General features: G+C 45.4%; 2 protein-coding genes and 1 long non-coding RNA gene across 8 annotated transcripts in view; 1 reads left to right on the top strand and 2 right to left on the bottom strand.

Annotated features, from left to right (window-relative positions):
- LOC110511859 (unconventional myosin-Va) overlaps positions 1-10,812 on the bottom strand; it is a 93,010-nt gene extending 82,198 nt beyond the window's left edge. For 3 of the 5 annotated variants that reach the window (XM_036981033.1, XM_036981035.1, XM_036981036.1), the window contains exon 1: positions 10,493-10,810. In XM_036981033.1, the coding sequence (XP_036836928.1) occupies positions 10,493-10,549 (57 nt within the window). In that variant the 5' untranslated portion in view covers positions 10,550-10,810. Of the gene's footprint in view, positions 1-10,492 lie in introns of all 5 variants that reach the window. The other 2 variants (XM_036981032.1, XM_036981034.1) reach the window with 2 other exon arrangements.
- A 531-nt stretch (positions 10,813-11,343) lies between these two features.
- On the bottom strand, positions 11,344-17,496 carry LOC118936661 (cAMP-regulated phosphoprotein 19-like). Of its 2 annotated transcripts, none has more exons than XM_036981021.1 (3): positions 17,286-17,496; positions 14,340-14,462; positions 11,344-14,194 (listed from the first exon to the last, which is right to left on the bottom strand). In XM_036981021.1, exons 1-3 carry the CDS (start codon positions 17,343-17,345, stop codon positions 14,015-14,017), a joined length of 363 nt encoding a protein of 120 aa, XP_036836916.1. In that variant the 5' UTR covers positions 17,346-17,496; the 3' UTR covers positions 11,344-14,014. The 2 variants fall into 2 exon arrangements, with proteins under 2 accessions (XP_036836916.1, XP_036836918.1); XM_036981023.1 differs by having other exon boundaries at positions 17,310-17,496.
- LOC110506778 lies at positions 16,557-18,244 on the top strand. The gene is made up of 3 exons (XR_002471034.2): positions 16,557-16,706; positions 17,796-17,936; positions 18,042-18,244. It is a non-coding gene; the product is annotated as an uncharacterized LOC110506778 (long non-coding RNA).
- The last annotated feature ends 70 nt before the right edge of the window (positions 18,245-18,314 follow it).

Below are 18,314 nucleotides of genomic sequence, written 5' to 3'. Positions count from 1 at the left end.
TTGAAATACATCCACAGGTACACCTCCAATTGACTGAAATTATGTCAATTAGTCTATCAGAAGCTTCTAAAGCCATGACATTTTCCAAGCTGTTTAAAGGCACAGTCAATTTAGTGTATGTAAACTTCTGACCCACTGGAATTGTGATACAGTGAATTATAAGTGAAATAATCTGTCTGTAAACAATTGTTGGAACAATTACTTGTGTCATGCACAAAGTAGATGTCCTAACCAACTTGCCAAAACTATAGTTTGTTAACAAGAAATTTGTGGAGTGGTTGAAAAACGAGCTTTAATGACTCCAACCTAAGTATATGTAAACTTCAGACTTCAACTCTAGATGGGTAAACGTTTTTTTTTAAAGCAGACATTGAATATCCCTTTGAGCATGGTAAAGTTAATAATTACACTTTGGATGGTGTATCAATACACCCAGTCACTAAAAAGATACAGACGTCCTTCCTAACTCAGTTGCCGGAGAGGAAGAAAACCGCTCAGGGATTTCACCAGGAGGTCAATGGTGACTTTAAAACAGTTTCAGAGTTTAATGGCTGTGATAGCAGAACAATTAGGATGGATCAACAACATTGTAGTTACTCCACAATACTAACCTAATTGACAGAGTGAAAAAAGGAAGCCTGTACAGAATAAAACATATTCCAAAACATGCATCCTGTTTGTAACAAGGCACTAAAGTAATACTGAAAATAAAGCAATTCACTTTTTGTCCTGAATACAAAGTGTTATGTTTGGGGCAAATCCAATACAACACATTACCGAGTACCATTCTCCATATTTTCTTGCACAGTCTTGGCTACATCATGTTATGGGTATACATGTAATTGTTAAGGACTGGGAACTTTTTGAGAATAAAAATAAATGGAGCTAAGCACAGGAAAAATCCTAAAGGAAAACCTGATTCAGTCTGCTTTCCACCAGACACTGGGAGATGAATTCACCCTTCAGCAGGACAAGAACTTAAAACACAAGGCCAAATATACACTGGAGTTGCTAAGAAGACAGTGAATGTTCCTGAGTGGCCGAGTTACAGTTTTGACTTAAATCTACGGCAAGACTTGGAAATGGTTGTCTAGCAATGATCAACAACCAATTTCACAGAGCTTGAAGAATTTTGGAAAGAATAATGCGCAAATGTTTCACAATCCAGGTGTGCAAAGCTCATAGAGACTTACCCAGAAAGACTCAGATGCAATCGCTGCCAAAGGTGCTTCAACAAAGTATTGACGCAGGGGTGTGAGTACTTATGGAAATGAGATATTTCTATATTTCATTTTCAATAAATGAGCAAAAATGTCAAAAAATAAATAATCGGTTTTCACTTTGTCATTATGGGTGAGAGAAAAACATCAGTTTAATCCATTTTGAATTCAGGCTGTAACACAAACTATTGTGGAATAAGTCTAGGAGTAGGAATACTTTCTGAACACACTGTATAGGCTACTGTAGGCCTAAGCTGTTTGATTATCTTCAGATAAATTATGAAAACATTCAACGAAGATGGTGAATCACAGCAGGAACAATAGGTAGTGGAGAGCCTCATTCTGATCCACATATGATAATTAGGGCCCTCATGGAATCCAGGCATTAAAACAGAATTCAACCATATTAAAAAATGTATTGACCTTAGTAGGGAATCAACTAAATAAATAATAAATTCATAATTTGCCCAAGTTTATCTTAAGACATGAACAGAAGGCATCAGTGATTCCTATTTCCTGCAACTTTCTGTAGAGGCAAAGAGAATGCTCCTGTCTGAGTGTGCGGTGCATCTTCCACTTTCTATATGCTGTTAATGAGAACAGTCTTCTGGTAGATGGAAAGGCTTTCCCAAAAACATTCTCAATTAAATGTTAACTACAAAGTAGCCTCTGCCTACCTGGCAGAATGATAACATGATTATTTGTATCAATCCAGTGGGTATTTGTTCTGCAAACTCCCATTACATGTACCGCTAAACAACAGCCTCTTCCTAGGTGTGCACTTAAATTAAAGGGTAACTACACCCACAAATCTACATTTCTCTCTACACAATATCACAACAAATGTTTCCAATCTGGAAGTTAAACTCGATAAAGTATTTCATAATTTCGCTGTGCATTTCGGATGGAATCATGGTATTGGAATGTACGAGAGGCCACCAGAATAGAGCTCCTTAGGCAAAAAATAATAATAAATTGAACCCTTGGGGGCAAGCACCCCCGAACCAGGGGTGCCTGGCTGGCTACCTTTTCTATTTGGCTGGCTAATCTATGTACTTGTGGGAAACACTGGTGTGTGTGTGTGTGTGTGTGTGTGTGTGTGTGTGTGTGTGTTGCGTATGCAGCAGAGGACCTTCTGAACTAACCGTTTATTGGTTAGAGACACAAAAAGAAGAGTGTTCCCTAGACCTCTGTACACACAAATAAAAGCACACACACCCTCAGGGAAAACCTCTGATTTGACACACCCTTAGACTAAAAGGCATTAGCAATGCACAGACATTTCAGTTTTTATGGAAAGACTTAATTTGTGCAGCGGTGAATGCATCCTAAGTCTGGACAGTCATGTCTGCAGACAGACGGAAACACACTGTCGGTCTGTCTAACACAATCTTTCTATATGTTTCTAATATATCCACACACTCCTTCTTCTGGTGTGTGGATGGATGTGATAGTAGTAACCCTGAGGACTCGGACACTTCAGGGTATCAGTCATTCACACCACTCTCTGTTCATTCTGAATACAGCAGCTGGCCTTGTGGGTGGGGATGGGCAACTCATCTCTCTTTCTCACACACCCAGACTCTCTGCCCTCATCTGAATTATCCTCCTCACATTGTTGGTCAAAAACAATAACAACAACAAAGTAGTATTATTTTCTTTGTTGGGTCGGGTCTTGTTGTTCTGGGCTGTTGTCATTCATTTCTTTATTATAATTATACTAAACTCAAATTGCATCCCTCTATTTGGGCTGTCTTGATCAGGCAGTGATACGTCTTTATCTCTCAGCATTCCCCTGGCCTAGCTGTCTTGATCAGGCAGTGATACGTCTTTATCTCTCAGCATTCCCCTGGCCTAGCTGTCTTGATCAGGCAGTGATACGTCTTTATCTCTCAGCATTCCCCTGGCCTAGCTGTCTTGATCAGGCAGTGATACGTCTTTATCTCTCAGCATTCCCCTGGCCTAGCTGTCTTGATCAGGCAGTGATACGTCTTTATCTCTCAGCATTCCCCTGGCCTAGCTGTCTTGATCAGGCAGTGATACGTCTTTATCTCTCAGCATTCCCCTGGCCTAGCTGTCTTGATCAGGCAGTGATACATCTTTATCTCTCACCATTCCCCTGGCCTAGCTGTCTTGATCAGGCAGTGATACGTCTTTATCTCTCAGCATTCCCCTGGCCTAGCTGTCTTGATCAGGCAGTGATACGTCTTTATCTCTCAGCATTCCCCTGGCCTAGCTGTCTTGATCAGGCAGTGATACGTCTTTATCTCTCACCATTCCCCTGGCCTAGCTGTCTTGCGCTTGGGCCGTGTTATGTTTCACTGTATTGGATCACTCCAATACATTGGTATTACTCCGCGGCGGAGGGATACATCCGAGGTGAGGATTTACAGATTTACTCCCCGTTTACACCTGTGTCACGGCTGGGGTTCGCCCCTATATATAGAGCCCATGGCCGCGACACACATTCTCTTTCATTTTCTCAGCGGATGTCCGTATGGTTTGAGGTAGAAACTTTCTAAAGTTCGCTTGGTAAGTGTAATATCTTGCGTGGAAGTATACTCACTGGCTGTTTGCAGCCTGGAGTGGTTTGTCGTGCTTGTTTCGTTAGCTTTACACTACGAGTCTGTGTGCATCCATTAATATCTTGGTGGCTCTTGCTGACACAAACTGTATTTACCTTGCACAACTTGCCGACTGGCTTGTTTTGTGTGTTGTGAATTGCTTTAACATGCTGTCCCCGCGCTATAGGCGCAGGTTCTCTGCTAATTACCCTACACGGGTTCTCTGCCAATTACCTTACAGGGTTTTCTTGTTCTTTCTCCTGCAGAATGTAAGAGTATGGTGGTGGGCTGCCACTACGTTGAGACATTAACTTGGGAGTTCCTTAACGGAGTTAGTCCATAATGTTTTGTTTTCTGCTTGGAAAAAAGTTGGCGTAAAACAAAACCAAAAAAACACATCAAATCAAATCCATTACCTGGTTGCTGTTTTTTTTGTTTTCCTGTTTCTCCCACAGGGGTCTTCCCATGTGTTTGCAGAGGTACTGGGTCATTTATCCCTCACCGGGTTCCTATTCCTCCAAGCTGGTCACGACATGGCTCTCCCAGGGCGTCGGACCCCTGCTCCGTGGCCTTGTTGGCTTGGCTGAGCTTATGGCTTCCCTTTGTGACAGGTGTGATGGTGTCAACCGTCACCACCATAGGGACGTGCCTGGGGGACCTATGCGCTCAGGGCCCTTCATTGGACACTGTGTTAACTAACCTCCAGACGAGCTTCAATGCCATACAACTCTCCTTCCGTGGCCTCCAACTGCTCTTAAACGCAAGTAAAACATAATGCATGGTCTTCAACCGATCGCTGCCCGCACCTGCCCGCCCGTCTAGCATCACTACTCTGGACGGTTCTGACTTAGAATATGTGGACAACTACAAATGCCTAGGTGTGTGGTTAGACTGTAAACTCTCCTTCCAGACTCACATTAAGCATCTCCAATCCAAAATAAAATCTAAAAATCGGCTTCCTATTTCGCAACAAATCCTCCTTCACTCATGCTGCCAAACAGACCCTCGTAAAACTGACTATCCTGACGATCCTGGACTTCGCCGATGTCATTTACAAAATAGCCTCCAACACTCTACTCAGCAAACTGGATGCAGTCTATCACAGTGCCATCCATTTTGTCACCAAAGTCCCATATACCACCCACCACTGTGACCTGTATGCTCTCGCTTCATATTCGTCGTCAAACCCACTGGCTCCAGGTCATCTATAAGTCTTTGCTAGGTAAAGCCCCGCCTTATTTCAGCTCACTGGTCACCATAGCAGCACCCACCCGTAGCACACGCTCCAGCAGGTATGTATATTTCACTGGTCACCCCCAAAGCCAATTCCTCCTTTGGCCACCTTTCCTTACAGTTCTCTGCTGCCAATGACTGGAACAAATTGCACAAACCACTAAAGCATGACACTCATATCTCCCTCACTAACTTTAAGCATCAGCTGTCAGAGCAGCTTACAGATCATTGCACCTGTACATAACCCATCTGTAAATAGCCCACCCAACTACCTCATCCCCATAATATTAGTATCTTTGCTCCTTTGCACCCCAGTATCTCTACTTGCACATTCATCTTCTGCACATCTCACTCCAGTGTTAAACTGCTAAATTGTAATTATTTCGCCACTACGGCCTTTTTACTGCCTTTACTAATTTGCACACACTGTATATAGACTTTTCTATTGTGTTACTGACTGTACGTTTGTTTATTCCATGTGTAACTGTGGTGTTTGTCACACTGCTTTGCTTTATCTTGGTCAGGTCGCAGTTGTAAATGAGAACTTGTTCTCAACTGGCCTACCTGGTTAAATAAAAGGTGAAACAAAATTTAAATCAATTTAAAAAAGAGGAGAGGCGGGCCCCGGCAGGTCCCCTAACACACCCTTACCCGGCTGCTTCTACCGGTCTCAAAGGGCAAAGTGGGAGGAGTGTTTGGAGTCCCGATGGGTGTTGTCCTCAATGCTCGAGGGGTACTGACTCCAATTCCGGTGCCGGCCTCCATTCTTCAGGGGCCTTCGTGTCACCGAGGATGTTGACCCTCTAAAGCAAAACCTGCGGCTGGAGATTTCCTCACTCCTGGACAAGGGTGTTGTCCGCAGGAGTGAGACATCAGAACGGCTAGGCGGGTTCTACACTAGAGGTCGACCGATTTAGATTTTTCAACGCCGATACCGATTATTGGAGGACCAAAAAAAGCCGCTAACGATTAAATTGGCCGATTTAAAATAAAAATAAAATGTATTTGTAATAATGACAATTACAACAATACTGAATGAACACTTATTTTAACTTAATACAATACATCAATAAAATCAATTTAGCCTCAAATAAATAATGAAACATGTTCAATTTAGTTAAAGTAATGCAAAAACAAAGTGTTGGAGAAGAAAGTAAAAGTGCAATATGTGCCATGTAAGAAAGCTAACGTTTAAGTTCCTTGCTCAGAACATGAGAACATATGAAAGCTGGTGGTTCCTTTTAACATGAGTCTTCAATATTCCCAGGAAATAAATTTTAGGTTGTAGTTATTATAGGAATAATAGGACTATTTCTCTCTATACCATTTGTATTTCATTAACCTTTGACTATTGGATGTTCTTATAGGCACTTTAGTATTGCCAGTGTAACAGTATAGCTTCCATCCCTCTCCTTGCTCTTACCTGGGCTCGAAACAGGAACACATCAGCAACAGCCACCATCGAAGCAGCGCAAGGGGAACAACCACTCCAAGTCTCAGAGCAAGTGACGTTTGAAACGCTATTAGCGTGCACCCCGCTAACTAGCTAGCCATTTCACATTGGTTACACCAGCCTAATCTCGGGAGTCAATAGGCTTGAAGCTGCTGGCAAACGCACAAAAGTGCTGTTTGAATGAATGCTTACGAGCTTGCTGGTGCCTACCATCGCTCAGTCAGACTGCTCTATCAAATCATAGACTTAGTTATAACATAATAACACACAGAAATACGAGCTTTAGGTCATTAATATGGTCGAATCCAGAAACTATCATCTTGAAAAAAATATGTTTATTCTTTCCGTGAAATACAGAACCGTTCCATATTTTATCTAACGGGTGGCTTCCATTAGTCTAAATATTGCTGTTACATTGCACAACCTTCAATGTTATGTCATAATTACGTAAAATTCTGGCAAATTAGGCGGCCCAAACTGTTGCATATACCCTGACTCTGCGTGCAATGAACACAAGAGAAGTGACACAATTTCACCTGGTTAATATTGCCTGCTAATCTGGATTTATTTTAGCTAAATATGCAGGTTTAAAAATATATACTTCTGTGTATTGATTTTAAGAAAGGCATTGATGTTTATGGTTAGGTACACATTGGAGCAACGATACGCACCGCACCAATTATATGCAACGCAGGACACGCTAGATAAACTAGTAATGTCATCAACCATGTGTAGTTAACTAGTGATTATGATTGATTGATTGGTTTTTTATAAGATAAGTTTAATGCTAGTTAGCAACTTACCTTGGCTTACTGCATTCACGTAACAGGCAGGCTCATCGTGGAGTGCAATGAGAGGCATTGAAAATAAGAATGCGTTCTTAACTGACTTGCCAAGTTGGCCTGTTGGGCTTGCTGACGGCGGTCTTGTTGTTGATTCCCCTGGGCTTGCTCCATCTCCAGCCTCTTCAACGGTGGTTCCACTCCCACCAGCTGCACCCAAAGTGTCACCGTCACCGCCAGCTGCGGGTGACCGCACAGTGCCTCAGGGTACTGTTGAGGTGGCGCTGTCACTCCTTTCTCTCAGATGGGGTGGAGATGCTGAGGATATGCCGCCGGGAGCTGATCAGCACAGACGCCTCCCAGATTGGCTGGGGGTGTGTGACCAAGGGCAGGTCGGCCAGCGGCTGTTGGCTACCCCTTGGAGCAGCAGGCACATCAATACACTACAGCTCCGAGCTGTACTGCTGGCCCTGCAGTCTTTCCTTCCACATCTGAAGGGAAGACATTTCCTGTTGAGAATGGACAACACCACAGTGGTGGCTTCCATCAACCATCAGGGTGGACTGAGGTCCCACCACCTCAGGGTGCAGGTGGACTTGTTTGCCTCTCTGGACAATGCACACTGAGGTACTGTGGTACTCCGTGTCGGAGCCACCAGGGCCTCTGGGCTTGAATGCTCTGGCTCACGATTGGCCAGGGCTGGAGCTTATGCATTCCCCCCTTTTCCCCTGATCCAGGCTGTGCTGGACAGGACCAGGATGGCAGAGCATTGTCTGCTTCTGGTGGCCCCATACTGGCCCAGACGACCCTAGTTCAGCCTTCTCCTGTCCCTGTTGTCTGGGACACCTTGGCAACTTCCCCTGAGACCGGACCTGCCGTCTCAGGTTGGGGGGACTCTGTGACATCCGAGGCCACACCGCCTCAGTCTGTGGGCTTGGCCACTGAACGGCACCAATGGTCTATGTTAGGACTACAGGAGGGTGTAATGAACACCATGCAGAGGGCAAGGGCGCTGGTTATAACCACGGCATACCAGTTGCGCTGGCGGTTGTCCTGCTCTCGGTACAGTGGTATTGAGGTTGTGCCCGAGTCATGCGGGGTGCAGTATGTCTTCCAATACATGCAGTCTCGCTTGGATGAGGGCTTGGCGGCCTCTACACCGAGAGGGTATTTGGCCGCTATATCTGCCTGTCATGCGGGGTGGATGGACAAGCCAGTGGGGTGCCATCCCTTGGTCTCCAGGTTTATGAAGGGGGTTCGTTGCCTGAGTCCAGCTAGGACCCGCTCAACAGCAAGCTGGGATCTAGATGTGGTCTTGGCAGCTTTGGCAAAGCCACCTTTCGAACAGTTGGAGTCTGCCTCCCTGAAACACCTCTCTATGAAGGTGGTTCTCTTGGTACCGATTACTTCCATGAAGAGGGTGGGTGAGCTCCATGCTCTTTCTGTAAGTTCTGAGTGCTACCGGATAGACCCTCTCCACCCCAGCCCTTCATTCCTCCCGAAGGTTCTGTCAGACAGGCATGTGAACATCCCTTTTTATCCTGTCTCCTTACGACGCTCCCGGCAGTGGCGGGGGAGTCTGGACCTCCCTCCGGTATGCTGTGCCCTGTGAGAACAACAGACCAGCTCTTTGTCTCACTGGATCGTGGACACAATTACGACCACATACCGCCTGGCTGGCAGGCCAGTGCTGGGATCTGTGGTGGCACATTCAACACGAGGTGTGGCTTCGTCCTGGGCTCTACTGAGAGGAGTGCCCCTCGCTGATATCTGTGCTGTGCCCAGCTGGGCTTCCTCTTGTACCTTTGCTAGGTACTATCGGGTAAATGTGGCACCTCCCTCTACAGTTGGTTCAGCGGTCCTGGGCATCGCCTCCCCGTTCGGGGACTGTGCCGGGACCCCCCTCCACATTGACGGTCCCTGTGTTTCGGTCCCGCGCTGGGACTTTGCCGCTGGCTGGCCAGGTCCCTCTAGCACCGACTAATCTGGTACGGGTATACCAATATATTGTAGTGATCCAATATAGTGAAACATAACGAAGGTTACGTATGTAACCACAGTTATGTGAGCTACATGGATCACTCAAATCCTCTATGGTGCTAGAGGCGCCTCAAAAATTATGGAGAGAACGTGTGTAGCAGCCATGGGGACTATATATAGGGGCGGACCCCAGCCATGACACAGGTGTACACAGGAGTAAATCTGTAAATCCTCACCTCGGATGTATCCCTACGCCGCGGAGAGATAGCAATATATTGGAGTGATCCATATAGTTCACATAACCGTGGTTACATAAGTAACCTTCGTTCAGCTGGATGCAAAGTTTGGAACTTTCAGCTAGAAATATCTGATGTAAAACAAACATGCATGGCTGACTTATAGAATACGGAATAACGTCAGCTCTATTTGTGATATGTCTATCTACGTTTGCATTCTGAACATGGTCATGCATGCAAAAAGGGGGACAAAAATCTCAAAACAAATCGCAGTGACGTAAACGGGGCTCGTGACGTCACCACTGGTCTCAGCATCATTCCTCTCTCCTCGGTACCCAAACCGAATCCCAGACTCGAGATCAAATAAACGGCCTTTATAAAACACAATAACAAACATCACTGTGCGACTGCAGGTTGACAAAATAACATGATTTATGTAGGTCAAAAAACACCATTCTCCATCGTTGCCAGTGCGGTGCTAAATGTATACTAAAATAAAAATCGTATTTTTAAAAGTGCATCAACCCCTACCTGACATTAAGCCGAATAATAAAACATTTAAATTGACGGTCATTCTGAGCGGGGGGCTATGAAGGGCAGAGACAGAGGCCGAATCGCAGAACCCATAGCCTCGGCGCTTTGTCAGCTGAGCTGCCTCTGCTGCACCCATTTTAACCCAGCAGAGAGCTAAATATAGAAGGCGCCTTCACTCAGTCATAGGCTACTGCATGTCAACCTATATGTACAGTGTATTGCCCCAGGCTGTAGGACCCTGCTTCAAACACTTTTCATACGTCCCAAAAACCACGCACTGGTTTGATAATCACCTCCTGTGCGTTGTTCGAGGCTTTGTGACCTGTCAATCTCGATGTTTGGTTTAAAGACTTCTCTCTCATTCATTCCCGCCATCAACGAATGAATGATTACAAACAAGCTCTTTGCTTTGTTCTCATTAAAGAAAGCGCTGCAGAAACGCTATAAACGCACAAGGCAAAGCAAATACCGATTACGTTGGTTCTATTACCTTTGTGTACAGCTCTGACGCTGCCATACTGGTGGAGCTGTCGTGTCCTTTTTCCATGAATCTCAGCAGCTAGATTTGAACATCAGTAGTTCGCCGCTCCGTTTTTTCCTCTCAGTTAATAAAAGTCCCTCCAGGTTTTAGGTTACTCTCTTTTTAGTGTACAACACCTAGCGCCATCATACCTAGAAAACCTCAATATTTTGGCATCTCTCGGAGCATTGTGGGAATTGATGATGGATAAAATGATTCAGTAAAACGCGGTTGTTGCCATGGGCTCGGAAACATAGCTAAACAGCGCTCCGCTGTGGCCAAGAGGCGACATCGCTTTAGTTCTGCTGGTTAGAAGCCTGCTTGTCAGATATAAGTCAGATTCCGTTGCAAAACGTTTAGTCTGTTTACTATATGAGCAAACAGAACGAAACGGGGAGGAACCTACCTGAATTTGTTCAACAGAAACTCATGTTCGATGCCAAACGTTTTCCGTTTGGATTGCAACAGACTAGACGTTTTGCAACAGAATCCGACTAATGAATACAGCCCTGGTTGCCATGTGCCATAGGCCTGATAATTTAGCCCTCTTCGTCCCAGATGGGACATAAAGCTGCAACAATCTTCTTCCACTAGGGTCTGTCGGTCTTCGGCCAGAGTTTGTGTGTTTTAAGAGGGAGATAAATCCAGATTATTTATATACATTTTGATCAAGATTTATCTTGGTGCTTCAGCTCTGCTGGTGTTATCCCTCATCTAAAACTAACTGTCCTCTACATTTTCATACATAATTATTTTGTATACAATCCTTCATAGATGATTGTATGATCTGTCAATACATGGAGTCAGTCATCAAACACCCATTTGTGCAAAACTATTTTATTTACAAAACAAAATGGCACAAAGTGACAGGGGGGGTTGTGGATGGGGGCAGTCATATACACACACCTTAACTATTCAGTCCTTCAGCTTCAGACCCTTGATGACCACACCCCCACTAGTGGATTGGCCTGTGCATATATACAGTAGATCACTATATAGGGAATAGGGTGTGACTGAGATCTGTAAAGATATGTTGGCCAAAGGGGGTAGGTGTGTATGAGGGAGAGTGTGTGTGTGAGAGAAATAAGGAGAGTGGGAGTGAGTGTGTGTATGTGAGAGAGTTGGGGTGTAGAGGAGTGTATCTGTGTGTGAAAGATGAATGAGTGTGTGTGAGGCCAAAACATTTGGAGCTAAATGAAGATGTCTTTAGCACCCCGGTTACATCATCCAGCTGTTACATCTACATTCACCACTGGAGGCTGCTGAGGGGAGGACAGCTCATAATGGATGGAACAGAGTAAAGGGAACGGCATCAAACACATGAAAACCATGTGTTTGATACCATTCCACTCCAGCCATTACCACGAGCACATCCTCCCCAATTAAAGGGGCCACCAAAAACCTGTGACATTCACCCCTCCCTCCGGTCTGAAACCAGAGGTTACAAATAGGGTCAAGAGTTTTTCCTGGTCAGGAGGTTTTATGGGGCCATACATGTTGGTGCTTTTCCATTGAGACTTACTCACACTAGTGGGTCATCAGTGTTTTAATGGAAGCTCTAGTGTTATTAGGAGGTTGATGCTAAAGACTTGGGGCAAGCAGAATCAACAACCTCCACATCATCCTTGACAGTAGCTTTGTGAGAAGGTGTTAACGTTCATAGTTAGCCATGGGCTGGGCTCGGCTCCAAGTCAGAACAGGTCCACTGGAGCCATGGCCCAGTGAGACACGGGTGCCGACCCGGGTAGACGGAAACAGAAAAGTCTGAGTATTTTGGTAAAACACTGGGGTAAATCCTCATTGGAAACTCGCCAATAGTGCACTACTCTTGACTAGAGTCCTATGTGGCAGTGGGTGTAATGTAGTGCACTACACAGAAAGAAGGGTATGATTGGAGATTCCCTATAAAATGCACTACTTCTCACCACCAGAGCCCCTTGGACCCTGTTTAAAAGTGGTGCACTATGTAATGAATAGGTTGCCATTTGTGACATATGCAGCCTTTAAAACAGAACAGAAGCAGTGAGAGGTTCTGGTCAGTCATTATCAAGGTTATAATATTCAATCACTCAAGCACATTAGAGCATAATTTAGATGACAACATAACACCAACGTGTTTGGTAAATCATAATATTCTAAGTTAAAACATTCTAAAAGGCTGACTTCAGCCTCACTCCTCTCCAACACAACTAGAAATATTTACACAATCAGCTAACAGGACTTGAGACGACATTCAATCCTCTAGACCAGAGACCGTCTGCCTGTCCCAAATGGATCACTATGCCCTATGTAATGTAACCGTTTTGGGCCAGATGCTCAAAGGGCAGCCACATAGGGCACTGGTTGATAGTAGTGTACTGCATAGGGAATAGTGTGCCATTTCAGACTCTCTGTGGCTCCAGTCTGGGCCATCCTCCATCCTATGTTACAGACTCTCCAGGTGTGTATCCAAAATGGCACCCTATTCCCTAAATACACAAGTGTACAAAACATTATGAACACCTGCTCTTTCCATGACAGACTGATCAGGTGAATGCTATGATTCCTTATTGATGTCACTTGTTAAATCCAATTCAAATCAGTATAGATGAATGATTAGAGTCCGGTTAAAGAAGGATTGTGGAGCCTTGAGACAGATTGTGTATGTGTGCCATTCAGAGGGTGACAGATGTAGGTGCCTTTGATCGGGATATGGTAGTAGGTGCCAGTTTGAGTGCGTCAAGAACTGCAACACTGCTGGATTTGTCACGTTCAACAGTTTCCTGTGCGTCTCAATAATGGTTCACCACCCAAAAGATATCCAGCCAACTTGACAACTGTGAGAAGCATTGGAGTCAACATGAGCCAGCATCCCTGTGGAATGCTTTCGACACCTTGTAGAGTCCATGCCCCAACGAATTGAGGCTGTTCTGAGGGCAAAAGGGGGTGCAACTCAATATTAGGAATGGTGTTCCTAATGTTTTGTACACTGTACTTTTGACCAGGGCCCACAGGGCTATATAGGGGATAGGGTGTCATCTGGGACACAGAGTTGTGGTCATCTTTAAAGTCTCCTCCTGTAGTGGAGTCATCCCAGTCCTCCCTCTCTCTCCCTTCTACACATCCTCATCCTTGCTTTCAGTGTATTTTTACATGAGAATAGAAAATAAACAAGAACAGAGGGGAGGAAGAGCAGGAAGAGGGAGCCATAACAGAGTGGAAGGTGAGGGGAAGCAGAGGACTGGGTGAAAAGGATGAGGGACAGAACCAGGGACAGGCGGTTAGAGGTGTGTGCCAGTTTGCTGGCCACCAGGGAAGGGTCTCTCTGGGTGAAGAGGATGAGGGACAGAACCAGAGACAGGCGGTTAGAGGTGTGTGCCAGTTTGCTGGCCACCAGGGAAGGGTCTCTCTGGGGCTGGGGCAGAAGTAGATGGGGGGGAGGTAGTGAGACAGGAACAGGTGTAGCAGGGTGATTGTTAGGAGTATTGACAGGGTTAGAGACAGGACAGTGTATCAGCCGGCCAGTTTGCTGGCCACCAGGGAAGGTTTCCTCTGAGGCAGGTCCTGAGGTGTGGGGATATGGTCTCCTGTGATCTCTCCTCCTCCGCTCTTCTCTGACGCAGCTGCAGGAAGCTGCTTGTTCTTCACCTTGGCCTTGGCCATGTTGTAGTCCCCAGAGTCAAAATACTTTTGCTGCAGAGAGAGAATGTTCAACTTAAAACAAGCTGTAACTTTTTTAAAATACATAGTCTAACTGATGCTGAGAGAGAAACAACTGTGGGCTTGTGGGGATAAGTTAGGAGAGACGGTAGGGCAGTAGGTAGGGCTGTGGACTCACCCCCTTGGTCAGGCGTTTGCGTAGCAGGTCGGAGCCTCCAGGTTTGTGCCCCAGGTTTGGGTAGCGAGCCTTCAACTTGGCCTCCTCAACCTTCTCTGGACTGGTCACCTTGTCGTCCATCTCCTGAAACACAAACAACAATTGAAAACTTTTCTGTGGCGCAGCTGGCTAAAGGCATTGTCAAGCGGGCGGTCACGTGTTTGCGAGGCATTGTGCCCAGGGTTCGAGCCGTTGTACGGACAGCGTACCCAAAGCTATGCTAAGCAAACACCCTGTGGTCTGTCACATCAGCTCCTGAAAACACCTGCACAACACATACGCCACCCACATGGACAACACATGCGGAGGGAGCAGGGCTGTTACTACTGGTAGGGAAGTCAAGCTTTCAGCCTGCTGCACAGATCCTATGGACGCTCTAGTCTAGAGCGCCTGGTTAAATTGTGCTAAAAACTGCAACGCTGCTGGGTTTTCACGCTCAACTGTTTGCCCATGTGAATTAAGAATGGTCCACCACACAAAGGACATCCAGCCAACTTGACAACTGTGGGAAGCATTGGAGTCAACATGGGCCACCATCCCTGTGGAATGCTTTCCACACCTTGTAGTCCATACCCCGGGCAAATTGAGCCTGTTCTGAGGGCAAAAGGGGGTGCGACTCAATTTTTGTATGGTGTTCCTAATGTTCTCACAGATAGTCACAGAGACGTCAGGTTGTCATCTAATCGACAAACTCTGCAAAAAAAAAAGAAACGTCCTTTTTTCAGGACCCTGTCTTTCAAAGATAATTCATAAAAATCCAAATAACTTCACAGATCTTCATTGTAAACACCGTTTCCCATGCTTGTTCAATAAACCATAAATAATTAATGAACATGGAAACCATAAATAATTAATGAACATGGAGCTGTGGAACGGTCGTTAAGACACTGACAGCTTACAGACGGTAGGCAATTAAGGTCACAGTTATGAAAACTTAGACACTAAAAAGAGGCCTTTCTACGGACTCTGAAAAACACCAAAAGAAAGATGCCCAGGGTCCCTGCTCATCTGCGTGAATGTACCTTAGTCAAGCTGCAAGGTGGCATGAGGACTGCAGATGTGGCCAGGGCAATAAATTGCAATGTCCATACTTGGAGATGCCTAAGACAGCGCTACAGGGAGACAGGACGGACAGCTGATCGTCCTCACAGTGGCAGACCACGTGTAACAACACCTGCACAGGATCGGTACAGCCGATCACCACACCTGCGGGACAGGTACAGGATGGCAACAACAACTGCCTGAGTTACACCAGGAATGCACAACCCCTCCATCAGTGCTCAGACTGCCCGCAATACGCTGAGAGATGCTGGACTTGTAGGCCTGTAGTATGGCAGGTCCTCACCGGCAACAACGTTGCCTATCGGCACAAACCCACTGTCGCTGGACCAGACAGGACTGGCAAAAAGTGCTCTTCACTGACAAGTCGCGGTTTCATCTCATCAGGGACGATGGTCAGATTTGGGTTTATCATCGAAGGACTGAGCATTACACTAAGGCCTGTACTCTGGCGAGGGATCGAGGTGGAGGGTCCGTCATGGTCTGGGGCGGTGTGTCACAGCATCATCGGACTGAGCTTGTTGTCATTGCAGGCAATCTCAACGCTGTGCGTTACAGGGAAGACATCCTCCTCCCTCATGTGGGACCCTTCCTGCAGGCTCATCCTGACATGACCCTCCAGCATGACAATGCCACCAGCCATACTGCTCGTTCTGTGCGTGGTTTCCTTCAAGACATGAATATCAGTGTTCTGCCATGGCCAGCAAAGAGCCCGGATCTCAATCCCATTGGGCAAGTCTGGGACCTGTTGGATCAGAGGGTGAGGGCCATTCCCCCCCAGAAATGTCCAGGAACTTGCAGGTGCCTTGGTGGAAGAGTGGGGTAACATCTCACAGCAAGAACTGGCAAATCTGGTGCAGTCCATGAGGAGGAGATGCACTGCATTACTTAATGCAGCTACACCAGATACTGACTGTTACTTTTGACCCCCCCTTTGTTCAGGGACACATTATTCCATTTCTGTTAGTCACATGCCTGTGGAACTTGTTCAGTTTATGTATCAGTTGAATCTTGTTATGCTCATACAAATATTTACACATGTTAAGTTTGCTGAAAATAAACGCAGTTGACAGTGAGAGGACATTTCTTTTTTTGCTGAGTTTAGCTAGCTAGCTACCTAGCTAAGGACAGGACAAAACAAACACTGGCCTTCAGTACAGCGAGGGGCGAGTCACTGTTGACACACAGCCAGGCTGCCTTCTTTAGTAGTCAAGCCACTGAAAGCAACATAACTTCGCTAACGTTAGATGGCTTTGATGGTGGTAGGCAGTAAGTTATATCACGTGTTGGTTAATGTGGTCAAAACTAGCTGGCTAATGTGCCAATGATGTTTGTTAGCAAGCTGCTAAAATATACACAAACCGACATATTTAACGTTAACTCGTTAGGTCAATATCCAACAAGCAAGTCAATTAACTAACGTTGGTTATTACTTTAGGAAACACAATAATTGGGTTATTTGTTCTGCTTGTACTTAACAAATAACCATGACTTGATTAGTTAACGTTAGCTGCCCACAATGCTAACGTTAACTGTCGAAGCTAGCTACCGCGTTAGCTAGATGAAATCCGACCTTAGTTAACGTTAGCTTAATATCAAAAAGCCCTGCTAGCTACGACTGCAAATAGTTATGGAAAACAGCTTGATTAGGTACCAACTGGCATTTATTAAGCAAACTGATATTGTTGTTGATAATCACGATTGCTAGTTAGAAAGGATTAACGCTAACGACGTTACAGTAGCTAACGTTAGCTTAAAAACCTGCCATATCATATGATAGTGTGCATTGCAGTGCAGCTTGACTGTCGTTGGTTAGCAAGTGGTTGTGTTTAAGGCAAATAAACGTACATTCTGGTCATTCACCACCGTCTCCTCCGTCGTCTTTGTCCCCTCAATTTCCTCCGACATTTCAGTGTAACCTCGATCCCTGGCGAAGTCGAAAAGTAAACACAATCTGAACTAAATCCTTGCCCTGGCTTCCTCTCCCCATACGAATCCGTCCGACCGTTAACTATCAGCCCGCACAAATATGTCTGCCCGATCTGACGTCATTCTTTAGCAGAGGCGCGCTCATCCATCTTCCTCTAAAAACTGTCGCTTGATATTTGAGCAAGACAAATGTAGAGCCTTTTGTTGAGCATCAACTTTACTCGACTTAATTCATGCAACCGACATTCACTACAAAAGTTTTTGACATCAAATTTGAAGTGGTGTTTCCCAGTATATTGCATGATGGTAAATGTCGTTTTTTTGCTGTAATGATAATGGACTGCATCAGAAGGCTTTGGTCATCAAGTCCAATGTCATGAAATAAGCTAAATTATACACATTCTTCCTTTGATGGACCATGATCCATAGGTTATATTGAAGGCCAGTGATTGTGGGGGAACTGCCAGAGCTGAACCAGTGACTCTGTGGTTATGGAGCGTGGCCACCCCCTGTGCCATGACCTCTTGGCAGTTGAAGCCTGCAGCAGTAGGCCTACACTAAGAAAGAAGGGTCAGGATACATATATTAGTGATTTGCAGACAGAACAAAAGTGTTATTTAATTGACAAGGATTTGAATGTGGCTCCTCAGTGTGTATTCTTTGTCTTCTCCACAGGCCACGTGATCATGTACATCTGACCCCAGGACCAACCTGCTATGACCAATGAGGACTTAAACAGTAATGTTATACCCCTGTAGAAATACTGACTCATTTTCATATCATCTTTATCATATGTGGCCTTTCTAGGGAGTTTTTCCTAGCCACCGTGCTTCTACACCTGCATTGCTTGCTGTTTGGGGTTTTAGGCTGGGTTTCTGTACAGCACTTTGAGATATCAGCTGATGTACGAAGGGCTATATAAATACATTTGATTTGATGTATAAGGAC

Source organism: Oncorhynchus mykiss, chromosome 6 (genome assembly GCF_013265735.2).
Source record: "Oncorhynchus mykiss isolate Arlee chromosome 6, USDA_OmykA_1.1, whole genome shotgun sequence".
NCBI lineage: Eukaryota > Metazoa > Chordata > Actinopteri > Salmoniformes > Salmonidae > Oncorhynchus > Oncorhynchus mykiss.
This window is presented reverse-complemented; position numbering and strand designations above follow the sequence as displayed.

Excerpts from the sequence above, each read along its gene's own strand:
- LOC118936661 (XM_036981021.1), bottom strand. The coding sequence starts at position 17,345 with ATGTCGGAGGAAATTGAGGGGACAAAGACGACGGAGGAGACGGTGGTG. Across the intron at positions 14,463-17,285 it reads CGGTGGTGAATGACCAGAAT|GAGATGGACGACAAGGTGAC; the intron begins GTACGTTTATTT and ends TTTGTGTTTCAG. Across the intron at positions 14,195-14,339 it reads GCAAACGCCTGACCAAGGGG|CAAAAGTATTTTGACTCTGG; the intron begins GTGAGTCCACAG and ends CTCTCTCTGCAG.